At 46.0% G+C, this 22,426-nt stretch overlaps 1 protein-coding gene across 7 annotated transcripts in view; it reads right to left on the bottom strand.

Moving 5' to 3' along the window:
- LAMA2 (laminin subunit alpha 2) overlaps positions 1-22,426 on the bottom strand; it is a 3,430,794-nt gene that overhangs the window by 79,175 nt on the left and 3,329,193 nt on the right. For all 7 annotated transcript variants that reach the window (XM_078648920.1, XM_078648921.1, XM_078648915.1 and 4 more), the window contains one exon: positions 17,019-17,208. In XM_078648920.1, the coding sequence (XP_078505046.1) occupies positions 17,019-17,208 (190 nt within the window). The remainder of the gene's footprint in view (positions 1-17,018; positions 17,209-22,426) is intronic.

Below are 22,426 nucleotides of genomic sequence, written 5' to 3'. Positions count from 1 at the left end.
ACAGGTGCTGGGGTAAACACCGGAAGTCTAGGCCAGGCACTTACATTATTCCTTACGTTATGTGGGGCACAGCAATTTTGGCTGTTCTTTATAGGAACATAAGGGACCCACTGTGGATTCTGGCAGCCACCTTCTCACCCCAGAAACAACTGCTGATGGCTTCTTGTCCAGAAACTTCTGTCATAGACTATTTAGTGATCCACAGCATATTACGCTGATGGCTCTTATTCATAAAGCATGTGCCACTACTGTTTTTTGTGAACTGAAGAAAATAAGGGGGGAGGGGGGGGGGAGGGGGTGCCATCAGAACTCTGCTACAGAGAATGTCCTCACAGACCTATGCCCTGATTCGAAGACAGTTGGTAACTGCATGTGGAGATACTGGAGCTGGAGTTACTACTTTCAGCCAGTAGCTCCACTAAAGTTACAGGTCATCATAAGTTGTCAGACCCAGAACGAGGAATAACATGCCGACCCAAAATTGCTAGGTCCAATACTGTATGTTTTTCTGGATTCCAGGCCCTTTTCTATGTGATTTTTTTCCCTAGGCTTTGGTAACAGGAGTTGTACCCATCACACAGCTATTACTCAGACAAGACGGAAGTCCTTATCCTGGGATCTTCGCCCTCCGCCTGGGATGACTCCTGGTGGCCCCCCGCCCTGGGCAGCGCACCCAAACCAACGGACCACGCACGAAACCTGGGCTTCATCCTGGACTCCTCCCTCTCCATGACCAGACAAGTCAACGCCGTCTCCTCGTCATGCTTCAACACCCTGCGCATGCTACGCAAGATCTACCGGTGGATCCCCACCGAGACTAGGAAGACGGTCACCCAGGCCCTCGTCACCAGCCGACTGGACTACGGCAACTCCCTCTACGCCGGAACCACTGCCAAACTCCAGAAGAGACTCCAGCAGATCCAGAACGCCTCAGCAAGACTCATCCTGGACATCCCCCGACACAGCCACATCTCCGGACACCTGAGAGACCTGCACTGGCTCCCGATCAACAAGAGAATCACGTTCCGACTCCTCACCCACGCACACAAAGCCCTGCACAACCAAGGCCCAGGATACCTCAACAATCGACTCAACTTCTACACTCCGACTCGCCAGCTCCGATCGACCAACCACGCCCTCGCCGCCGTCCCCCGCATCCGAAGAGCCACCACAGGAGGAAGGTCCTTCTCCTACCTGGCAGTCAAGACATGGAACTCCCTCCCCACCCACCTTCGCCTCACCCAGGACCACCTCTCCTTCAGGAAGCAGCTCAAGACCTGGCTGTTCGAACAGTAGCAGACCCCCCCACCCCCCAAGCGCCTTGAGACCCTCTGGGTGAGTAGTGCGCTATATAAATGCCTTGATTGATTGATTGATTGATTACTCCACCTGTCTCAGAATAAGGCCCTTAAAAAGGTAATGCTGCGACGTAATGGTGGTTGTAAACTGCATCTGATGGACTAGGATGCGGCTTCGAGTAATTTCCAGTGTCTGAGATTAATTGAAGCATTTCATCCATCACTTCTTATGTATACTTCATCCGAGTCTCCATTTCCCAAATAGAAAATGGTGTAGCAATGCACAAGCGAGCTGCCTGTACTGACAATAAACTGCAGTCAGTGCGTTAATTCTAATAGTGTGGCACAGTGAGAAATAAGGTGGTTATAAGGGTGTGTTAAGGAAGTTAACGACGGAGGTTCACACCCACCAATGGGATTCCAAGTTTAGTTTTAAACGTGATGTATTTTTCATACAGATACTAGGTATACTATTTCATCACTGGCAAACAATAAGCGAGATCAAGAGGGTGTACTCCCCAAATGGTTTACAAGGTGTTCTCTATGAGAAATGTGCAGGCACGGCCCGTGTAGATAAGAGCGGTAGGGCGGGGGCAGAGTGGGGAGGAGTCGACAGATGACGATGAAGGAAACTTAAATTAAAAAAAAGTGTTTTTTTGCTTTATTTATTTAAGTTCACCTCGTCTTCGGCTGTCAACTCCCTCCGACCCCGTCCCCTCGCTCTTACCTGCACGGGCTTTGCCCAGGCATGTGTTGCAATTCGCACAATGATAACAGATTCATGGTCTATGATTTCAAAAGTGGAAAGCCCGATTGCTGGCCAGCTAGTTTCCAGAGTTCCCGCACCACCGGGACTACAGGACCCAGGTCCCAACGCAGCATGAAGCCGCTGACGTCAGTGGCAGCGCCAGAACGTGTCATAGGTGCCATAATAACCATTGCGGGCTCCCGCGGTGCGGGAAACCCAATTGCCGGCCAACCAGTTTCCAGAGTCACCGCACCACCGGTACTGCAGGAGCCAGGTCCCAAAGCGGCATAAAGCCACCGGCGCCAGTGGCAGACCCAGAACGTGTCAGAGGCGCCATAAGAACCATTGCGGGCTCCCGAGGTGTGGGACGTGTGGGGGCATGCCCGAGCCGCACCAGGGCACAGCCGGGCCAAGGGCGGAGCTGTCTGCGCCCATCAGCGGTCAGAGGAGGCTGGACTGGGCCAGGACCCTTGGCAGTCACCTAGGACCCTCCCTGATTTCTTCTCTTTGGAGATAAAAGCCTAGAAAAGCTATTTCATCAACAAGGTACTTTTAACAGATTTCCAGAGTGTGCCAGTTAACCCTGTGACTGCCCCTTAACTGAGCATCACACAAGGCTGGTTAATTAAGTTTTTCCCCAATATGGGCAAAAGGAAATCGACTGTGGTGCAAGGGGGGGACCTCGAATGGCAGTATGGTAGCCACCATTGAGTCATTTCTAACTTGGGCAGCACACGTAATAAAGCAGGAAATAGCCCTGACCGAGAGAAGGCTCTCGATGGAGGCAGAGAAACTTGCCAAGGATCCTGCTGTGGTTCTGAATGGTGAAGCACAATAAACATTTGGGTATATAGTGGGGATGCCAGAGGGACTTCCAAGCTCGGTCATATCTGCGCCTAGACTCATGGTGGCCACCCGGCTGAATTAGAAACTCCCTCAAAATCCGTGACAGCCAAATTAACAGCTGGAGACGATTTAGTGCTGACTTCTCCGCCTATCAAGAGGAAGCGATTAGGCGGTAACAAGGCCACGAATAAGCCTCCTCAGCCTAAACCACCATTACCAGCTGGCCTCAATCTTGAACAATTATTGGACTCTCTTTTTGTAAGACTGGAGAAAATGACTAAAGATCTCTTAGCCCCAATAATGTTAAAGCTCGAAGGGGTCGAGAGATGAGTAAACATTTTTGTCCCCACATCCGATAAATACCCCATTGCACCAAATCCAGTGGGCAGGAGCGGGGGGGGGGTGCACTCCGCTCTGTGTCTGAGAACCCATACCAAATTCCCCAGGCATTAAAGAAACTGAGGAAGTGCCCCACAGCCCTATACCTAACAGCATGCCAGGAGAGGCAACCCCAATGGCTGAGTCAGTACAGGTTGGCCAGATGGGTATGCTCCCTATAACCAGGAAAGACCTATTACTGACACATTCTCTGTCACATCCTGCTATGTTAGAGGATGTAAAAAACTGTATTCTTGACCTGCCACCTGCATCTGCACCCCTTGTCGCTGTATTATTAGGGGTCCCCTCATCCTGCCAAGGAATCCTCCCTGGACCTTATATATAAGGTTACCCATTGGTGCACCAAGAACTTGGTGAATGGCCAGAACATAGCTTCCAACATAAATATGGCAAGAAGAGTGGGATGGATTGGCCATTGGACAAAGAAAAGTGTAACGGGGATTGTATAGTTGTACATTTTAGGCATTCTGCGCAGGCTAAGGTTCTATTGGGTTGTGTTTGTAAGAACAGTTCCACCTCCACAATCAGAACTGTTTCTTTACAATTTTTTTATCCTTCTGGACAGCTGACGATCTATCCTGAATGGCAGTTCCCCAAAACCCAAATTTACCCATGAGTAATCGCTTCCAACCCCTAGTCAACCTTCGAGCTTGGATGAAAATGACTGACTAGAGATAGAGGAAGTAAAGACCCAGGGTAATCAATCTTTACTTAAAGCTACAAAAATTGTGATTCCGCCAGCCCCTATTCCTTGCCAAATGAGGGCCAAATCTTCTGGCACTATTGACATATCAACACCTACTGTAATCCAACATGTGAATGTTCTCTCCTGGCATATAGCCGGCATTAGAGCAAAAAGGGGCAACATACCATGGGAACATTTCCTATCAACGCACCAAATTATTGCCCTACAAAGAACGAGGAAAGCCAAGGATTTTTATTATTTGGACGATTTTATTTCATTCTGTAAACACGCTACACCTTCGAACATAGGAAGAGCAAGTGGGGTCTGCTTTTAATGTTTTCTTTAAAACGGTCTTGTAAATCCAGAGTGATTGAATGCCGATCACCCCATGTGCTAGCAGTAGAGTTGTCTTTTAAGAACCTCCCATCTATATTAGTGGTTAATTTGTAGAACTCCTTCACCAAAAGTCACGAGCTACAACACCCTTCTAGCTCTAGGTGAACTTTTGGAACGACACAAGGTAGTCAAACCAGGTCACTTTGACCTGATAATCTTAGGGGACTTTAACATCCACCAGTGCCATTCTAAATGCATTTTAACACTGGAACAGGTGGACTTTTTCTAATCATTTAACCACTTTGAGCACTTACCATCAGGTGAGTTTTTAGAAGGTTTTATTTCCCACATAACCTACACTGCCTTCGGCAAACCAACACGTTGGCTCCGGTTCCCACTTATGTAGGTAATGGAAGGCCCAGTACCATGGATTACATATTGCTGTCTGTGCCACTAGTTTTGGTTGGAGAGCACATGAGTGGTTCTTGGTCTGGTCTCAGTGATCACAATCCCCTAACACTTGTGTTATCCCATGATGCCATTTTAATATGGGAGACGACCACTTGCATCGCACATAAAAGCTTTAGTACCAAAGATTAAGCTTGCAGGCTAAAGTGGGAAAGGGTTGTCCCGGAAAGTTTTCTGGACAATCTATATGCTGTCTGTGCCACAGAGGTCCAAGCATGCTTGGACCCTTCTTTGCATGGTAGAGCCACTTTGGAGGCCTTTGATATAATAACTAATCAGATTTTATCTAACCTTACTACCGTGAGCAGAGCAAGCCGCCCAAACGCCAAGAGCTGGTTCGAAAGTTCCTGCTCTGCGACCTATAGGGAACTCCTGCAGGCCATAAAGCACAATCCTAGGGATCAAGCACTGGTCAGGAGCAGAAGAAAGGCATATTAACATGCAGTAGAGGAGAGGAAGAAGATGATTCAAGAGCAGGCATGGTAGGCTCTAGAGAAAGTAAGTGTGCTAGCAGACGGGTCCAAATTCTGGTCGGTGGTTAACAGTCCCTTTTTTTCTGACACCCCAAACTCTAATATAGACGGCATAATCCCGGCTCACCGGTGGGTACAGCATTTTGGACAGATCTTTAGCGACACGAACATTGGAGAACCTGAGGCTCATGTTGAAGGTGGCCCATCCAGTATACCTCTCCACTTTAGCTTAGACGAGGTCCAAAAGGCAATCATTTCTATATCTGGTGGTAAATCCCCCGGCCCGGATGGGGTTCCAGCAGATCTTTATAAGGGCAACCCAAAGGTTTGGACCAAGATTTTGACTCACGTTTTTAATGCAGCGTGTTTATGTGGTTTCCCCACTTCGTGGGCAATGGGAGTCATTATTCTCATTTTCAAAAAGGAGCAAGAGATGATCCCGCATGTTATAGACCAATCTCCCTTTTAAATTCTGGTGCTAAAATTATGGGTAAAGTGATATTGGAACGTATAACTGCTTGGCTTGACCACTTAAATGTTACTTCTGATCTACAATATCATTTTAGGCAGGGAAAAGGGACCTTGGAACAATGTCTTAACCAACATTTAGTGATTGGAAAATATACCCTTGCTAAGAAGGGAATGCTGCACTTAGCTATTATGGATTTGACCCAAGCCTTTGACTGTGTAAACAGGTCTAAGTTATGGCTGATTTTAAGTAACATGGGCCTAAATGCAGAGCTGGTGGCTTTCTTACTTACAGGCCACGAAAACATCTCAGCCGCAGTTAGATATAACAGGGATGGCGGTCAGGCAGATACCTGGGCAGTGAAGAGGGGGTCTGTCAGGGCTGCATATTGGACCCCCTGTTGTTTACATTGTATATAAACAGGTTAGGGGACTTCTAATTTCAAAATGCAAAGATATCCCCAGGGTTGGTACCAAGGTAATACCTGCACTTCTTTATGCAGATGATGTGGTCCTGCTGGCCAGAACCGCTGTGGGCCTCCAATCACTTTTAGATGGTTTTATAGCTTTTATGGATTTCCTAGACCTGACCATAAATTTAACAAAATCGGCCCCCGTAAGGTCTTAAAGGCCAAATTTTACTGTAGGGGGGCAGAACTAACCAAAGTACCGACCTTCTCTGACCTAATCAATCAATCAGGCGTTTGTTAGGCGCGACTACTCACCCGTAAGGGTCTAAAGGCGCTGGAGGTGGGGGGGGGGAGAGGTTAGCAGGCTCCAGTCCATCAGGGGGGGGGGGTTCTGTCGAAGAGCTAGGTTTTGAGGTTTCTTGTGAAGATGGGAAGCGATGTTGTCTGTCTGAGGTGGAGCGGAAGGGCGTTCCAGGCTCCAGGCTCGGGCCGCGAGGAAGGAGAAGGAGCGGCCTCCCGATCTGATCTTTCTGGTGCAGGGAATCACGCGTAGGAGAGCTGGTCTGATCTGGTCTGACCATAGGGTCCTCTGGGGTGCGTGGAATTTGAGTTGGCTGTTCAGGTATGCTGGTCCGGTGTCTTACACTGCCTTGTGGGCGTGGGTGAGCATCTTGAAGGTGACTCGAGCTTTGATAGTGAGTCAGTGGAGTGTGCGCAGGTGCTGAGAGATGTGGCAGTGTCTTGGCAGGTCGAGGACTAGTCTTGTTCTGGATGTTCTGTAACTTGCAGGTGAGGTTTTTGTTTACTCCGGCATAGAGTGCGTTGCCGTATTCGAGTCTCCTGGTGAAAAGGGCATGAGTGACGGTCTTTCTGTGTTCGAGGAGGATCCATTTCAAGGTCTTACATAGGAGGCGGAGGGTGTGGAAGCAGGAGAGTTGATCGGGTGGTCCATTTGAGCTCGGAGTCCAGAAAGATTCCCAGGTTGCGGGCATAGTCCGTGGGGGTGACCGGGCTTCTGAGGGTGGGGGCCACCAGGTGTCATTCCAGACGTTGGGGTTTGGGCCCATGATGAGTATTCTGTTTTGTTGGTGTTTAGTTGTAGGCAGCTGTTTTTCATCCATTTGGCAACGGCTTCCATGCCTTCTCGAAAATTGTGTATGGCGGTATTGGGTTTGTTAGATAGGGAGAGGATGAGTTGGGTGTTGTCTGCATATGACACAATGTTGAGTCTGTAGGTGCTGACGATGGGGGCGAGCGGAGCCATGTAGATGTTGAAGAGTGTAGGGCTGATGGAGGACCCCTGGAGGACTCCACAGGTGGTAGGTGTAGTGTCCGAGAGGAAAGGGGGGAGTCTAATCCGCTGCGTTCTGCCGGAGATGAAGGAGCAGATCCAGTTGAGGGCCTTGTCTTGGAACCCTGCATCGTGGAGTCTGCGTATTAGGGTGCAGTGAGAGACTGTGCCGAACGCCGCTGAGAGGTCGAGTAGGATGAGGGCTGCTGTTTCTCCTATGACCAGTAGGGTGTGGATGTCGTTTGTTGCAGCGAGGAGGGCGTTTTCCGTACTGTGGTTTTTTTCTGAAGCCGGATTGGGAGGAGTCGAGGATGTTGTGCTCTTCGATGAATGTGGCGAGTTGGCTGTTGATGGCTTTCTCAATGACTTTCGCTGTGAACGGGAGCAGGGAGATTTATCTGTAGTTTTTAAGGTTGGTGGGGTCCGCCAAGGGTTCTTGAGGAGGGGGTTGACCATGGCATGTTTTCAGTCATCGGGGAACCTGGCGGTTGCCAGGGAGCGGTTGATGGTGTGGCAGAGCATTGGTGTGACGATGTCGGCATCTCTGTTGAAAATGTGGTGGGGTAGGGGTCCGTGGGGGCCCCGGAGTGGATTGACTTCATCGTCTTCAGTGTGTCTTCAGTGGTGAGGGCTTTCCAGTTGTCGATCACTGGCTTCAGGTTGTTGGGGATGGTTGGTGAGGGTTCAGTGTGTTGGTTGTCTTCATCGAAGTTGACATAGATGCTCTTGATTTTGTGGTGGAAAAAGGTGCTGAGTTTGTCGCAGAGGTCTTGTGAGGGAGGGATGTCGGTGGACTTGCTGGTGGGTCGGGCGAACTACTTGATGATGTTGAAGAGTTCCTTGTCGAGGAGGAGGCAAGTGCGTCTGGACTCTCGAAGTTCAGTGGTACTTAGGGGTACTTTTTGATGAGCATGGGTCTTGGCGTGCTCAAATTACACAAAAAACAAATACCCTTTACTAGAGCGGCAATGGCTACTTTGAATTTTGCCAAAAGATTAGGGTCAAAACCATTTCCTGCCCTGTTGAAGATTTATAAAGAAAAGTGCATCCCCATTACACTTTCACCATGGGTCTGCTGTGTGTTCTTCTTTTTTTTTTTTTTATTTCTGAAATTCTTTATTGTATATAAAAAAAATATATATTTACATACATGGACAAGGCTTATACATGAGTGGAAGAAGAAAGTAGGCGAAGGAGGAAAAAGGAGGAAGGAAGAGAGGGGGAGAGCGGGGGGGGGGCGGCAGTCCGTATTCTTGAGGTTATTCGACAGTTCGTTGTTCCATAGTTCGCATTCCGTCGTATTTGATGTTCCAAACAGCAGCTTGACATTTTGTCACGTCTCTGTGATCGCCCGTCTTATGCCCCACGCCCCGGGCCCGAAGGGAACAGTAGAGAGATATAGTAGGAGATAGGCGGTGTGCAGGGCGTTTTGTTAACGCATAGGTTCCAGCATACGCCCTGTGTTGTATCTTGTTCAAACGCCTATGGCGGCTTGTGTGATGATAGGTAGAGGTCTAAGGACCCCCACATGGTTGACTGCTTGTGCGTTTTCGGTGAGTGTGTCCACTCTCACCTGGCCTCTTCCTACTGGCAATAGAACCGCTCCTAACAATGATAAGAACGAACGACGACATAGCAGGGGTCCCGATAGGGGGGGAAAAATTCAAGCTAGCAGCATATGCGGATGATGTTTTAATAATGACAGAAGACCCAGAAAGATCCATCAAGGCACTGACAGACACCATCGAGAGGTACGCCCAGGTCTCAGGGTACAAACTCAACAAGGACAAATCAGAGTGCAAACCTGTGTGTTCTTCTTTAAGGCCCCTGCTGAACTGTGCGTCTAGTATACGAAGTATGATGCCGCCTGCCCAGTGATGGGATGTTGGCAATATGGCTGTGTTAGCTTAATAGCATCAATGATTAACGCTGCAAGTGGTTTTGTCCAGGGCTAATGTTCTGATGGGTGCTTTCATCTGCGGTTGTATTTCAATATGCTTAATAAAACAATTTTTTTAAAAGTGCATCCCCATGACAACCTATAGAAGTGATGTCTGGGCTTACAAGGATGGAAAGGATATCCAGGTGGCAGAGAACAAGTTTATACGTAAGCTTTTGGCCGTCCGACATACTACCCCAGCTTTTATATTACACGAAGAATTAGGCATGGGGTACATTTCAGATCTGATAGGGGTAGCTCCTTTGTTGCGCTGGCTGAGAATATGGGCCTGCTCGACCATCAACTTAAAACAACTTGTAGTCACTGACTGTGTAGCATTGGAGGGGGCAAAGTATATCCCTTGGTTAAAATATGTAAGGGATCTGTCAATTGGCTCGGCTGCCCCAACTTGTACTTGAGTCCCAAACCTCTGAGTAAATCAGCTGCTAGTATTGTTAACCAGCAGTTCCTGGATAAACGGCAAGGTTTCAGGGAGGAAATAGAGGTGGTGAAACCCACTGTGAGAAGGCATGTCACACTCTCCCTGGGCAAGCAAGTCCAACTGTACCTACATCGATTCGTTTTGACAAGATTTTGGCTGTCTTTGGTCCCTTGGCTTTTGGAGGATCCACTAGGCATCACAAAACCTAGTACTCTAAAACCCTGCCCCTTTGATAACTTTCAGAGCAAGATACCCTACATTTTATTTTCTTCTGTGATTTTAACCATCCATTGCGTAAAAGATTTATACTCCCCCTGCTCAGAGATCACCACTTTACCCAACTTAGGCCTGCATTACTGCATCTTTAAACGTTATCCACCCCTATGGTCTGTTTCGGGGTTGCAAGTTTTTTAACAGGAGCTACCAGGCACAGGAAAAAGCTGTTAACTAGCTGGCCCTAATGGCCCTTCTTACAATTGTGTATGCACTTTTTGATATCTTGTCCTTGCACTTGGTCTCTAGCACTTTTGCACTTTACAAATGTATTTTGTGTAATTTAAAAAAAAAAAACACTTGAAAACCTGTTTTTCGCACTGATAGAAGGGATGTTTCTATTTTATCTTTTTTTTAACTGACCAATGTTTTTAAAGTCTGAATCTATGTTGATAAAATGAATGCTCTTTTTTAACATGCTGATTTTTATGGCATTCAGTTGCCGAATAAAGTAAGTTTTAACTTGAATTTGATTTGAAAGGTGCTTCCAGGATAGCTGCTTGAAGAAAAGAGATCTTCAAAACCAAACCAAATGCCATAATTCCAGCAAGGAGCATAGATGTCAACCAGTGCAACGATATCTCAGATGTGTCCATTTCAGAATGTGATTACATTGGGTCTCTCATTCTACGTGTTACTAACAGAAGAGGTATCAAGGTGAGTCAGTAAGTGCACTCACAATATGATTATGCACATACTGTATAGTCTTTTCCATCCTCGTGCCTCATTTACAACCAGTTGTTAAATCATTTTAAATATTTGCACATTTTGTTGTCAGTCTATAATGATCCTAGGTTTTTTCTTTCCCGAGAGAGACGATAGATAGTCACCATTAAGAAGTACTTGAAAGGCTAATTATTCAGATGAATCTTCCTGCATCACATGACCCTCGGTCTACATTCTCCTCTCTTCCAAATACCCACTTGGGGCTCATTGTGTGGAAGCCAGAGAGGGAGGCAAAATAAATGCTGTTATAAAGTGGCTCTTCCTTAAAACCGTAATATTCCATATTCAGCCCATGCTCTGAGGTCTTGTATTTTGGGTATTTATAACTTAATTTAAAAGTTGCCTTTTTCTTATTAGCTGGGCAAACTGCTATTGTGTGTGAAGTCAGAGACTCTGAGATGTATCCAACTTCGGTGCAGTATCGCAGCATGGATGCATGTGTGCAAGCAAAGAAAACAAAAGTTTCTTGACTGCTGCTGGGGTAGTAAACCACAGCAATAATCCGGGTTCACTGGGCCCCTCAGGGCTATGCCCCGGCACCACTCCACCTGCTGTGCCACTGGTAGCTACAGCAATGAGTTTTCAAGGTCAAAATAGCAAAAAGCTCAAGTAAGACTTTTATCCTTATGAGGTAGTCGAGATAACCATGCATAGACTGATAGAAGCATAGTTTAGTACACACTGTAAATACCTTGAATGGGCACTGTTTCTTCTCTGGTTTCTATGAAATCCATATTAGATGCAACTATCTTGGCAAACCAAAGGTTAATTTGCCGGGGTATAAGAGAGAAATCATGAAAACCCTTTCCATCATACTAAGAAGCTAGTGAAAATTAGCCCTAAAGAAAACATGGGACACAGTGCTGTGAAAAAAAGCATAGAGTTATATATGCAACCTAATTGATTGTTGATAAATTGTTTCGCTGACACAGAAAGAGTGCTGTCCGTATATTCCGACCAGCGCTTTACAGCAACCAGCATTCCTGATAAAAAATAAGTTCAACTCCAAATGGCTGACGGAACTCACACAAACTCTTGTCTTGCTTGCCCATTTCATTTAAAGGCATTTTATCAATAGCTCGCCTACTTGTTATGCAATTGCATTATGGTGGACCAAAAAGTTGTCCAATCTTTCACATGGGGGCAAAGAAAAAAGGGTGTCACAAAACGTAAAATCCTCATGCATTAGAAGTAGATTTTTTTAAGACAGGCTACAGTAAAAACTTCTGCAACAGAATTACACAAAATTTTGGCAGGAAGCTAGATCTTGGTCTTGTGCTTTTTGTGATGTGATTTGAATCTCTTCAGCAGTTTCTGAACAATTAAGGTTGAAAAATAATTCTATATCTGGATGGTTGGGTCCGTTAGAGTCTTGAAAGACTCTTGCTGGAGTGGCAAATTAAAAATACAGCATTCTGATTGGCCCAGGGAGATTGGCCATCTCGCTCCCATGGGAGTCAGACTCCTTCGGGAGTGAGCGCTCTAATTGGCTGCTGACAACATGAGAAAACAAGCATTAAAAATGCAATAGGTCTCGCCTTTAATTAAGTTAAATCTATTTGCTTTGCTATACAATACCATAAGCAAAGCAAATGGCTTTAACTTAATAAAGAGCGAGACCTACTGCATTTTCAATGCTTGTGTATTTTGCTGATGGCCTGACAGCTTATCCAATACTAAAGTTGTACACAAACCATGATAAAAACAAACCAAGTACTGACAAACCTAAAATGATGGCAACCAACGCCCGACCGATTGACTTTGCCAATGTTTGTTTACAGTATATAACTGTTACATAAACGCTGAGACCGAAACAGCGCCGCACATTTGAACATAACATCATAAGAGCACCAGGAATGAATTATCACCACAGATTTTGGCACCATACTCTGAAATAAATGAGTTCTGTGGTAAATCTGGCACGTTTGCCACATTACTGTCCTTAGTTCTGAGCCCTGCTGGAGTCAATTCGACATACCGTTGTTTGGAACACATTCACACACAGATACAACTACACACAAAAAAATAAACAAAACGCTGTTGCTCCTGAAGTATTCTTGTGTGTCATTAAGAACTCACCGCAAAGCAAACAAACACATCCCGGTTTTACTCAGTTTAGTGGGTCTGCGGGGACTCACACGCTTGACTGTAATGATAAAATAACAAGGCAGGCAGGATTTAGTTTCTCTAAACCTGACTGAAACAAAGTTCATTTGGAAGAGGGGTGCCGAACAATGCGCGCCTGGACCCAGGGCCGAGATTACTGACGCCCTACACAGATCTGCCAGGGGATGCTGGCATGGATAAACACACTGACACCAAATGAGCGCCCCCATGCCAGAGGGTGCGGGGCAGAGCCCACATCTGCAGCTCTGGGGGGCTTTTAAGAACAGGAAATACCACACCTAGAGACTGCAAGGCAAATGAGAGGGCAGAGTCAAGGAGTTCTCAGACAAAGGCTGTATTACTCATGTCCGAGAGTTGTCTGCCAGTTTTACATCCCGTGACGAGCGGGGCTGGACCGGGCTGCCGCTAAACCAAAAGATGGCCAGACAGGTGTACAGCGCACAAGCACTAATGTCAAGGAAGAAAGAGATGTGTCTAAGTGGGCACAGCTGCAGCCTTTTGGAAGTTGAGGACCGGGTTTGAGTCCCGGCGTTGGCTCAAAAGCCTGTCATTCCGGGTGAATTGCTTAAATCTCCCCGTGCATAAAAAAAGAGGAATCTGATCCTTTAGTAATGTAGCTGGATGGCCATGTAAGTCGCTCGGCTACATAAATCTGTAAAAAAAAAATGTCAGGTTTGCTTGTGATTGACTCTAACCCAACACAACCGACGGAAGGGCTCCAGTGTGTTTATAGGTGCTGGACTATTCTATCTCGGTGCCATTATTAGGTACTATTGGGTTCAGTCTCAAACTATCAGCCTTTCAGAGGAACCGGCACAGACAGTTGCCCCCAAGCCAACAGAACAGCGAATGACACCCCCCTGCCCCTTTCCTGTCCATTCCTTCGCGCTCTTTCAAGACAGAGGTGTGTCCTTTCTTGCCTCTTCCCTACAGAACATTCAGAAGCACTGGAATTTCCTGTTGGAACCTGACTGTCGGAAATGCCGGCCTATCTTGCCACTTCCTCACCACCTACCGGCCGTCCAGAGGCACGCACTACTGTGCCCCTGCTTTACCCTGGCCCTACCAACCTTCCGGAGGCCCCGGCCGGTCTGAATACCTGGCACTTTCTCTGTAGGGCAGACTCTGCATAGAGCCCTGAGCGTGCCAGTATCAGCCCATAGAATCATCTGCTTCTACAACTGAGAAACACATGGAAAGTCCACTTTAAACAGAACCTCTTATGGAAACAGGATAAGAGCTTCTGCAGACACAAACATTGAACCGTCGCCCTCCCTGCAATCCCTAAAGATATTATAGAAGATGAGACAGAAGCAGCTCCTAATTGTTACCTTGTCTTCTCTGGGTGGTCCTCATGGACCCCAGAGCGTGCCCAGACACCACTGCCAAATAATAAAGAGTGAGGACGCGAGACGTCCCGGGCAGCCCCATCTGTCCCAGGATGAAGACAACAAACTCCTGCAGGAAGAGTCGCGCGCATTGCCGCGTCCGAAGGCAGCCTTCAGCCGGGGTCTGCGCGCGGGACAGAGTGCGAGCGCAGGAGCCCAGAGCGGAGGTGCGGGGGAGGCAGCAGGTCTGAAGCTGCGACGGACTGGAGGGCTCTGTGACAGGAGAGGGAGGGGGCAGAGAACACACTAGGGCAGGAAGCGAGAGAGCGGGAGGGCACCCTGACACTGACCCTCCACGGCAGCAGGAGGAGTGTCCATCTAATTCAAGCAGGCGGGCACAGCTGTTTACAAGTCATTAACCCACACATGTGGACACACACCTCCTCCTTCAAATAGGGGACATTCTGGCACACGACTGTAGAGAGGTGTAAAACTCACCACAGCAGCCTGGAGGAGTACCCTCAACAACGGGGCAAGTATAGACGGGTTTATTAACCGAGTCTGGTTGAGAGAGGGCAGGCACACGGGTCACACGGGCCGTGTAAACAACAAGCGCTCGCCATGACATAGACTTTTCGCTTATTCTGCTGTCCCACTTGGACGGCCTGGCCTGCTTTCCTTCTGACGTAAAAGGTTTCTTTATGGGGCCAGAAGGAAAGCAGGCAAGGCCGTCCAAGTGGGACAGCAGAAAAAGAGAAAAGTCCAAGTCAGCAAAAGCTCTTTCGCAATGGCTGGCCAACGTTTAGCATAAGCGGTGACACCGGCCAATGGGAAAGAGGGGCGGTGCTTAAACCCTGATACTCAAAGCCCCTCTAAATCATAGAATCTCGCCAGTGCTCATGTGCAGCCTACGTAGGCGAGACCTAAAAATGTTAGTAGCAGCCATTATAGGAATCTGGGACTTAGTCGGAGAATGGACAAAGCACGGACTAGCATAGGACAGGCCGCCATTATGGCGGTCACCCTAGTCCCTGGCTAGGTAGGAAAGGGGAGGGGAGGCCGCGTCAGCAATGACGCGGCACTTCCCCGCGTCTCACCCAATCAGGCAGAGGTTTTCCCCCACGTGTACCGGAAGCGCTTCAGTGCTTCCGGGGCAACGCACATCGTACGTCCAGGGAGTCCGGTCTGGACCGGATTCCCCGGGCGCTCCCTTTATAAGTGGAAGCCGGGGAGCGGAACAGTCTCTTGTTCCTGCTCCCCGCGCTGAGCATGTCATCGGGGCGGCTGCGGGCCCATTTAACTTCTTTTTTTCCCACCACCCTGATACTCAAAGTCCCTCTAAATCATAGAATCTCGCCAGCCAGAGTGCGCATGTGTAGCCTACGCAGGCAAGACCTAAAAATGTTGTTAGCAGCCATTATAGGAATCTGGGACTTAGTTGGAATGTAAATGTAAATGTACAGGAATTTATATAGCGTAAATCACCAAGCGGTTTCTAAGCGCTTGCTTAGGGAACCCGTCCTGGTATTCCCCTGTGAGATAACCCCGGCAGGGTACCCGCAAGGTGAAAGCCAGGCATCCCGCCGCGAGGGGCCATTGTGGAGATTAAGCAAGCTATTGCCCAGAGTCGCAGAGTGTGAACCCATGAATCGAGTAGGCACCGGAGCGAGAATTGTCGAGTCCATGGACATTTTAGGACTCAAGACCCCGCCAAGCCTGGAATTGAACCCTGGTCCCGGGCTGACCTCTGCTTCCAGATCTGCCTCCTCTAACCAGTGAGCCACACTCAACATTGGACAAACTCAGATTGACAGAGCTCCAACTTGGTGAATGTGTAATTTGAGACAAAACATTTTTTTTCAAATGGGGCAATTGGCATTAAAAAAAAAACAACTATCGCTTGAAATTTTTAATCCTGGAACCAGACTGAAAACAAGATTTTAAAACAGGAGCATACATCTTTTTACAATCCCCAAACAGAAGGAATTGTAGTAATGTGAACAGTGTATTTTTACAACAACAAAAAAGCACAACAAAAGTTTTGAGAGCATAGACTGTTGACCACAGTGGGAAAATTATGGCAGATTAGGTGGAAGAAGGGAATAATTAATTAGCAGGAAATGGTTAAGGAAATTTAGGCAAAGGCAAGTGAGGCTTTTTATGTGAGGTGCTGATGGGGAGGTAAAACTAGTGAGAATAAAAAACATTTAATTTGTTAAAAAAAAATAAGAAAAAGGTTGCCTGGCAGTAAGCAGTTGAGAAAGGAGAATGTGAGAGGAAGGAAGTGGTAAAATGAGGAGGAAAGGATGCACAGAGAACCTGGAAAGTATGAGTGAAGGGAAATGGAAAGAAGAGGAAGCTCTCTCAACAACATGGAAGGATGATGGTCAGCAGAAAGGAAGACACAGGAATGTCTTGCTACAAACGAGACAAGAAAAGAGGCAAAGGGGAACTCATGTTTTATAGGTATGGCAAGGGAAAGATAAGTCTTTGAGGAACAGTAAAACATGAGTGTTGCTAAGCATTGGATTCAAATGAATGAATGAAATCATTATTATATGTAAAAATGCTTTAGCATCGAATTGAACCACTGCACAGACATTCCTCCACAACTGACTGATCGTCTAATCTATTATTTGTCTCTCAATCACCTTTTCCAAAACTGAACAGTTGATATCTTTGTTCCTTTTGTTTTCTCAGTCCACACTCGCTCTTACCCTTACTCCCCGGGTGCACCCCCCCAACTCCACCGTTTGTATACCTTGTGCCATTGTCCATCGTTTATCTTTTTAGAGACCATTGTGCTGGTGTTGCCCTTTCCCAAGTCATAGCTGAAGTAGGCCATTCCATTCTTGATCTGAACAGTAGCAAAATCAGCGTGATTGATCCTGGCCATGTAAAAAAGCAAACCCGACTCTGCCTCTGTGCGGACATCAAACTCAATATTGAGACTGCAAAGAAAGAAGAAACCCATTTATGCATAAAAGAAAATATAAAACGTTTTTTTCATTTAACAGTGACCCTTTATTCAGCAAGTGCATTTTACAGACTCTCCTTCTGCAACATACATGAGTAAACAATTCTAATTAGATATATGTCGTTCACTGCTGTTTTGAAGAGGAAGGTTCTTCTGTCTCAGCATCACTGCACCAAGCCTGTTGACTGCCATGCAAGCCTTGCCAACTAACATTGGGATGCTCACACTACCAAATGATTCAGCAAAGAAACACCGAAAGGGGCAAGGGACCATTGCATGTCATTGTTTCTCTGAATACCAATGAATACATAATCGCCGTCGACCTGAAAAGGTTTTGATTCCCTCTTCAATACTTCGCTAGGATCACCACCACTAAGGTAATAATGTAATCATATTTTGTAGGTTCCTTAGGCTGCTCAAATAATAATTTCCACTAGATACCCTTAGAATAACATGACGTCCCTTTATTTGTAGGTTCTCCTTTCTCTTGGGGACTTCGTCGTGATCCCGTTCTCTTCGTTTTTAATCGTCTTGGTTTATAATTAGAGTACCACATATTAAAGTGTCACAACAATTACATATCCATGTAAGTTGAAATTGTTTTCACTGTAATCGATTTACTAGAATGATTATTTTCAATTTATACAACTCATTCTATATATCTTGGTACATTGTTACCTATTTTACAGACATTTAGAAGGAACGTATGGACCAATCCTAATGGTTATGTTTCCATTCAAACAAGTGGATTACACATTACTGTAATACAACTTCAAATATGAAGTAAGTGTGTGATGCAAGCGATGACTCGTGAACTTTTATAGAAATATGTGTTTCTCTTCTGTATGAACTGAATAAATTCTGTCTATGCCTTTATGTTTTCTCCCACTATGAAATTGAGCACTCGGATGTTGGTTGCAAACATGTCACAAAAGTTTCGTACTAGTAGAGACTTTTTTATTACTCAGGGAATATATATGTACTTGGAATCATGTCTTTGAATCATGTTTAATGAAAAATATGTACTTGGAATCATGTCTTTGAATCATGTTTAACGAAAAAATCCTCTTTTTTAATAAAACTGTATTATTAACTGTTTTTAGATAAGTCAATATAGACGTCTATTTTTACTCATGATAAAATCACTTAAGCTATAGTACTTGTGTAAAAGAATAAATGACACACAGTTATTATTAGACCTTGAATGTTTTTATTTATATTTCTTAGGTAAAATCAGTGGATTTTTTCCTGAAGAAGGCGTTTTCAGTACGCCGAAACGCGCGTCGGATAAAAATTTGTGATAAAGATTGCCACCTTCACACATTTGTTTACAGTACATCAAATAATAATGAAATGATTATACCTAAATGTGGAATGCATTTAACATATAATATTGTTTTTATATGTATATTGTTATTTTTAATGATTAAATATATCATATGGTTCTACATGTTTTCTGGTCTACTTTTCCCTGTTTTTTCTAATAATATTTTAAGTTTATCAATTCGATGTGACCTGCTATAATTGCCTAGGAAGTTTCTCTCTCACATGAGTAGTGAACTACACAGTATTGGCTTTAGGAGAATACTTGTGACCTCATTACGAGTGGCCGGTGAAAGAGGCTGTAAACCATATCAGAATTACAAGCACCAGGTCCTGGTATTACTGGGTGATCACAAGTTGACATCTAAAGGCTCCTATGCACTGGGGAAATAATTAAGAGAATCATGTAAACTCATAATCTCATTGCATTGGCCAGTGACAAGTTCTGATACGATCTGTAGAAGTGATCCTTGGTAATACCGTACCACTTGTGATTCTCAATGGGTCTTGTAACTTCCATTAACAGCTCTACTTGGAATTGTGGGCCACTTGTAAGTGGACAGAAGAGGGGAAACCTGGGGTCACACAGTGATTTAAAAAAACTTCTACATTTGAGGTGAGTGCAGAGGAGCTATTTAAAGAAAAATACTTCAGTAGTTTGCCATCAAATATCTTAGGGCCATGGAAACTCCTTACATTCAGAGCTTCATAAATTATCCTTTTTCTGAAGCGATTCTTTACTACTATGCTTTGCAGATACAGATTGGTAAAACACCAACCTTTTACATGAGTGTGCACACCATCTTCACATCATCAAGAGCAAGTTCCTGTGGTTGGTCTCTCCTTTTACCAAGTCCCCACCTGACTATTGGCCTGTGGTGTGTACAAGGCCATCACTTGTCATGATTTAAGTAGACCCCAACCGCCCAACTTAAAACTGTAGAAATGTTGTGGCAACTAACTAGTGGTGGTTCAGCACAGTCTTAGTTGCTTCAGATCAGTATCTTGCACTTTCTTCTATCTACCTCTTTCAGGAACGTGAGGACATGAACTCACTTCTGGATCATCGCCTGCCTGGCTGCCAGTTCTATTTGGTACTGGCTGGGGCATCATTTTACTGGGGTTGAGGGATGGGAGATAGTCTCTGTTAGAGTATTGGGTGAAAAGTGCCATGGCTCCTCTGTGTCTTCCAGTCATGTCCAACTAGATGGGGGTATGTTGCAGGGTCCCAAATTATTGGTCCTGTTTATCTCTGCTGTGGGTAGTGTACTGGTGTGTGTTGCCAGGAATGTTCACAGTGGTCTTTCGTCAGTTTTAGCTGTCAACACTTCTAGATATGTGTCTTTGTGGGGCAGTGTGGCAGTGTCAATTCTACTGTCCCAATCTGGTCTTTCAATTTGGCCTGGTATACTCTCAAAAGGCCTAAGTGCGCCGTGTATACCCAGACGTGGGTCCCGGGCTCACTGTGCCACTGGTTTCTTGCTACCCTGATTGATGAGGGGTGAAACCCGAAACCTGTCCTAGGATGCTTGTTTGCGGTCTAGGGAGGACCTGACTTGGCAGTTCAGGCTGGACTGTTCCCATGAGGCACAGGGTCAAGACTGATTTGCATATGGCCGGATCTAAACTGGGGTGGCATGGTGAGCAAAATAATGATGGATTTAACCCAGATTTCTTGAATGGTGGTGAATGTTTTGATTTGTTCCGCATTTCATCCATCAAATCTGTGTCTTTTGCTTTCTCACCCTAAGTGCACCGGGTATGCCCAGACGAGGGCCCTGGGCTCACCGTGCCACTGGATTTAAGCTATCCTGGCTGATAAGGGGTAAAACCCCAAAATAGGTCCTGGGATGCTTGTTTCCAGTCCAGGGAGGACCTGGCTTGGCAGTTTGGGCTGGACTGTTCCCATGAGGCACAGGGTCAAGACTGATTTGCATATGGCTGGGTCTAAACTGGGGTGGCATGGTGAGCAAAATAATGAAAGATTTAATCCAAATCTCTTGACTGGGGGTGAATGTTTTGATTTGTTCTGCATTCCATCCATCAATTCTGTGTCTTTTGCTTTCTCACCCTAAGTGCGCTGGGTATGCTCAAACGTGGGTCACTGGCTCACTGTGCCAGCGAATTCAAGCTATCCAGGCTGATGAGGGGTGAAACTCCAAAACTGGTCCTAGGATGCCTGTTTTCGGTCCAAGAAGTACCAGGCTTGGCAGTTCCGGCTGGACTGTTCCCATGAGGTACAGGGTCAAGACTGATTTGTATATGGCCAGGTCTGAACTGGGGTGGCATGGTGAGCAAAATAATGATAGATTTACCCAGATCTTTTGACTGGTGGTGAATGTTTTGATTGTTTCTGCATTCCATCCAGCAACCGTGTCTTTTGCTTTCTCATGTCTAGCATAAAGGCATCTCATTTCTGTTCACCAGGTTGGCTCAGCAGTTTGTGTGCCATGGGGCTTCCCACAGACGTCATTTAGGGTTCGGCAGCGGTTGCTTTTGCAACCCCAGCTTGCCCCTTGTGATACCTGCGACCACCCTTGTGGCACCTTTCCTAGGAGATCGCTAAAGTAGTGCCAGGAATGCTAAACTGGGTTTTCCTGAACTTTTTGCATTTAACTCGAAGCCAACATTAATATGTTGCCTGCAATAAAAAACATTTACAAGTGAAACTACACTGCACTGAAACAAAATGTTACAATTTCTGGCCGGTGGTACATGGGCTGAGCTGCTTTTGCAGTATGTCTCTCCACCAAAAACCTAGCACAGTGGTACTAGCACAATGGTAAACTGAAAATAACAAAACTTTGCAACATCATCTATTGTTGCTGAATGAGAATGCCGGGCCAAAGGGTGCCTCCATGTCTCGTGCTGTCTTTGGACATGTCAGGGGAATTACAGCAGAGAGTAGAGAGAAAAGAAGTGTTAAGGGAGGAACGAGGGAGGAGTAGATGGACCAGATGGGAGGAAGCAGACACAACAGATAGGTGTGATACAGAAGCATGTATGAATGAGAGAAATAGTGTGGTAAATAAATAAATAATACCCTATTTTTGACTAGACTTATAGCATAACAGATAGCTCAATAAAATAAGAGTCAAGATTCGAGGTAGTAGGAGTTTCTGCAGGTTTATTACAGCATAAGGACAGGATCAGGACAACCTGCATAGGAACAGAGTGACAGGGCCCAGCAGGACAACTGGGGCCCAGCAGGGGAAAAGAGGCCCAGCAGCTGCTGGGGCTAGGTCTGGGATGAGCGCGCTAACATTCAATAACAAAACACAGGCATATATACATAGCGCGAACACATAGCATTACATTGCAGTAGGCGTAGCAGTGGGTGGAGCAGAAAGGCATGACGCGTAGCAGTCGCGAAAGATAACAGCAAAAATGGGTGTAACTGGGAGTATACATAGACATGTGATGCAAACGTAACAGAATATGTCATGAATGGGCGGAAACATAGGAGGGGGCTACCTAAGGAGCCGGGACCTCTAACCTAATGGTGCGCGAAAACTGGCAATGACGTGTTACTAGGAGAAGCTGGGGGCTATGAACTCTGTGTTAGGAGCAGAGACTAGAGTCTGGAGGGTCGGAGCGACATGTACCTAAACCCTATCTGGTATCTAATGTTTAGGGAACATGTTGATATAAACTAGAAGTCATGAGGGGAAAAGCTAACTTGATTCTAAGACTGGACCATGCATTATTCTACATGAAGTGCGTGATGAAGAATATTAAATGACCATTAAATACAGTATTTCTCTAACGTGGAGACGAGAAGGCTAGACAATGACGGAAACTATTGATGCAGTTCAGTAGCTTAGGAATGCAGAAGGAGGACTGAACTGATAACTGGAACTATAACATAC

Source organism: Lissotriton helveticus, chromosome 6 (assembly GCF_964261635.1).
Source record: "Lissotriton helveticus chromosome 6, aLisHel1.1, whole genome shotgun sequence".
In the NCBI taxonomy this organism is placed as follows: Eukaryota; Metazoa; Chordata; class Amphibia; order Caudata; family Salamandridae; genus Lissotriton; species Lissotriton helveticus.
This window is presented reverse-complemented; position numbering and strand designations above follow the sequence as displayed.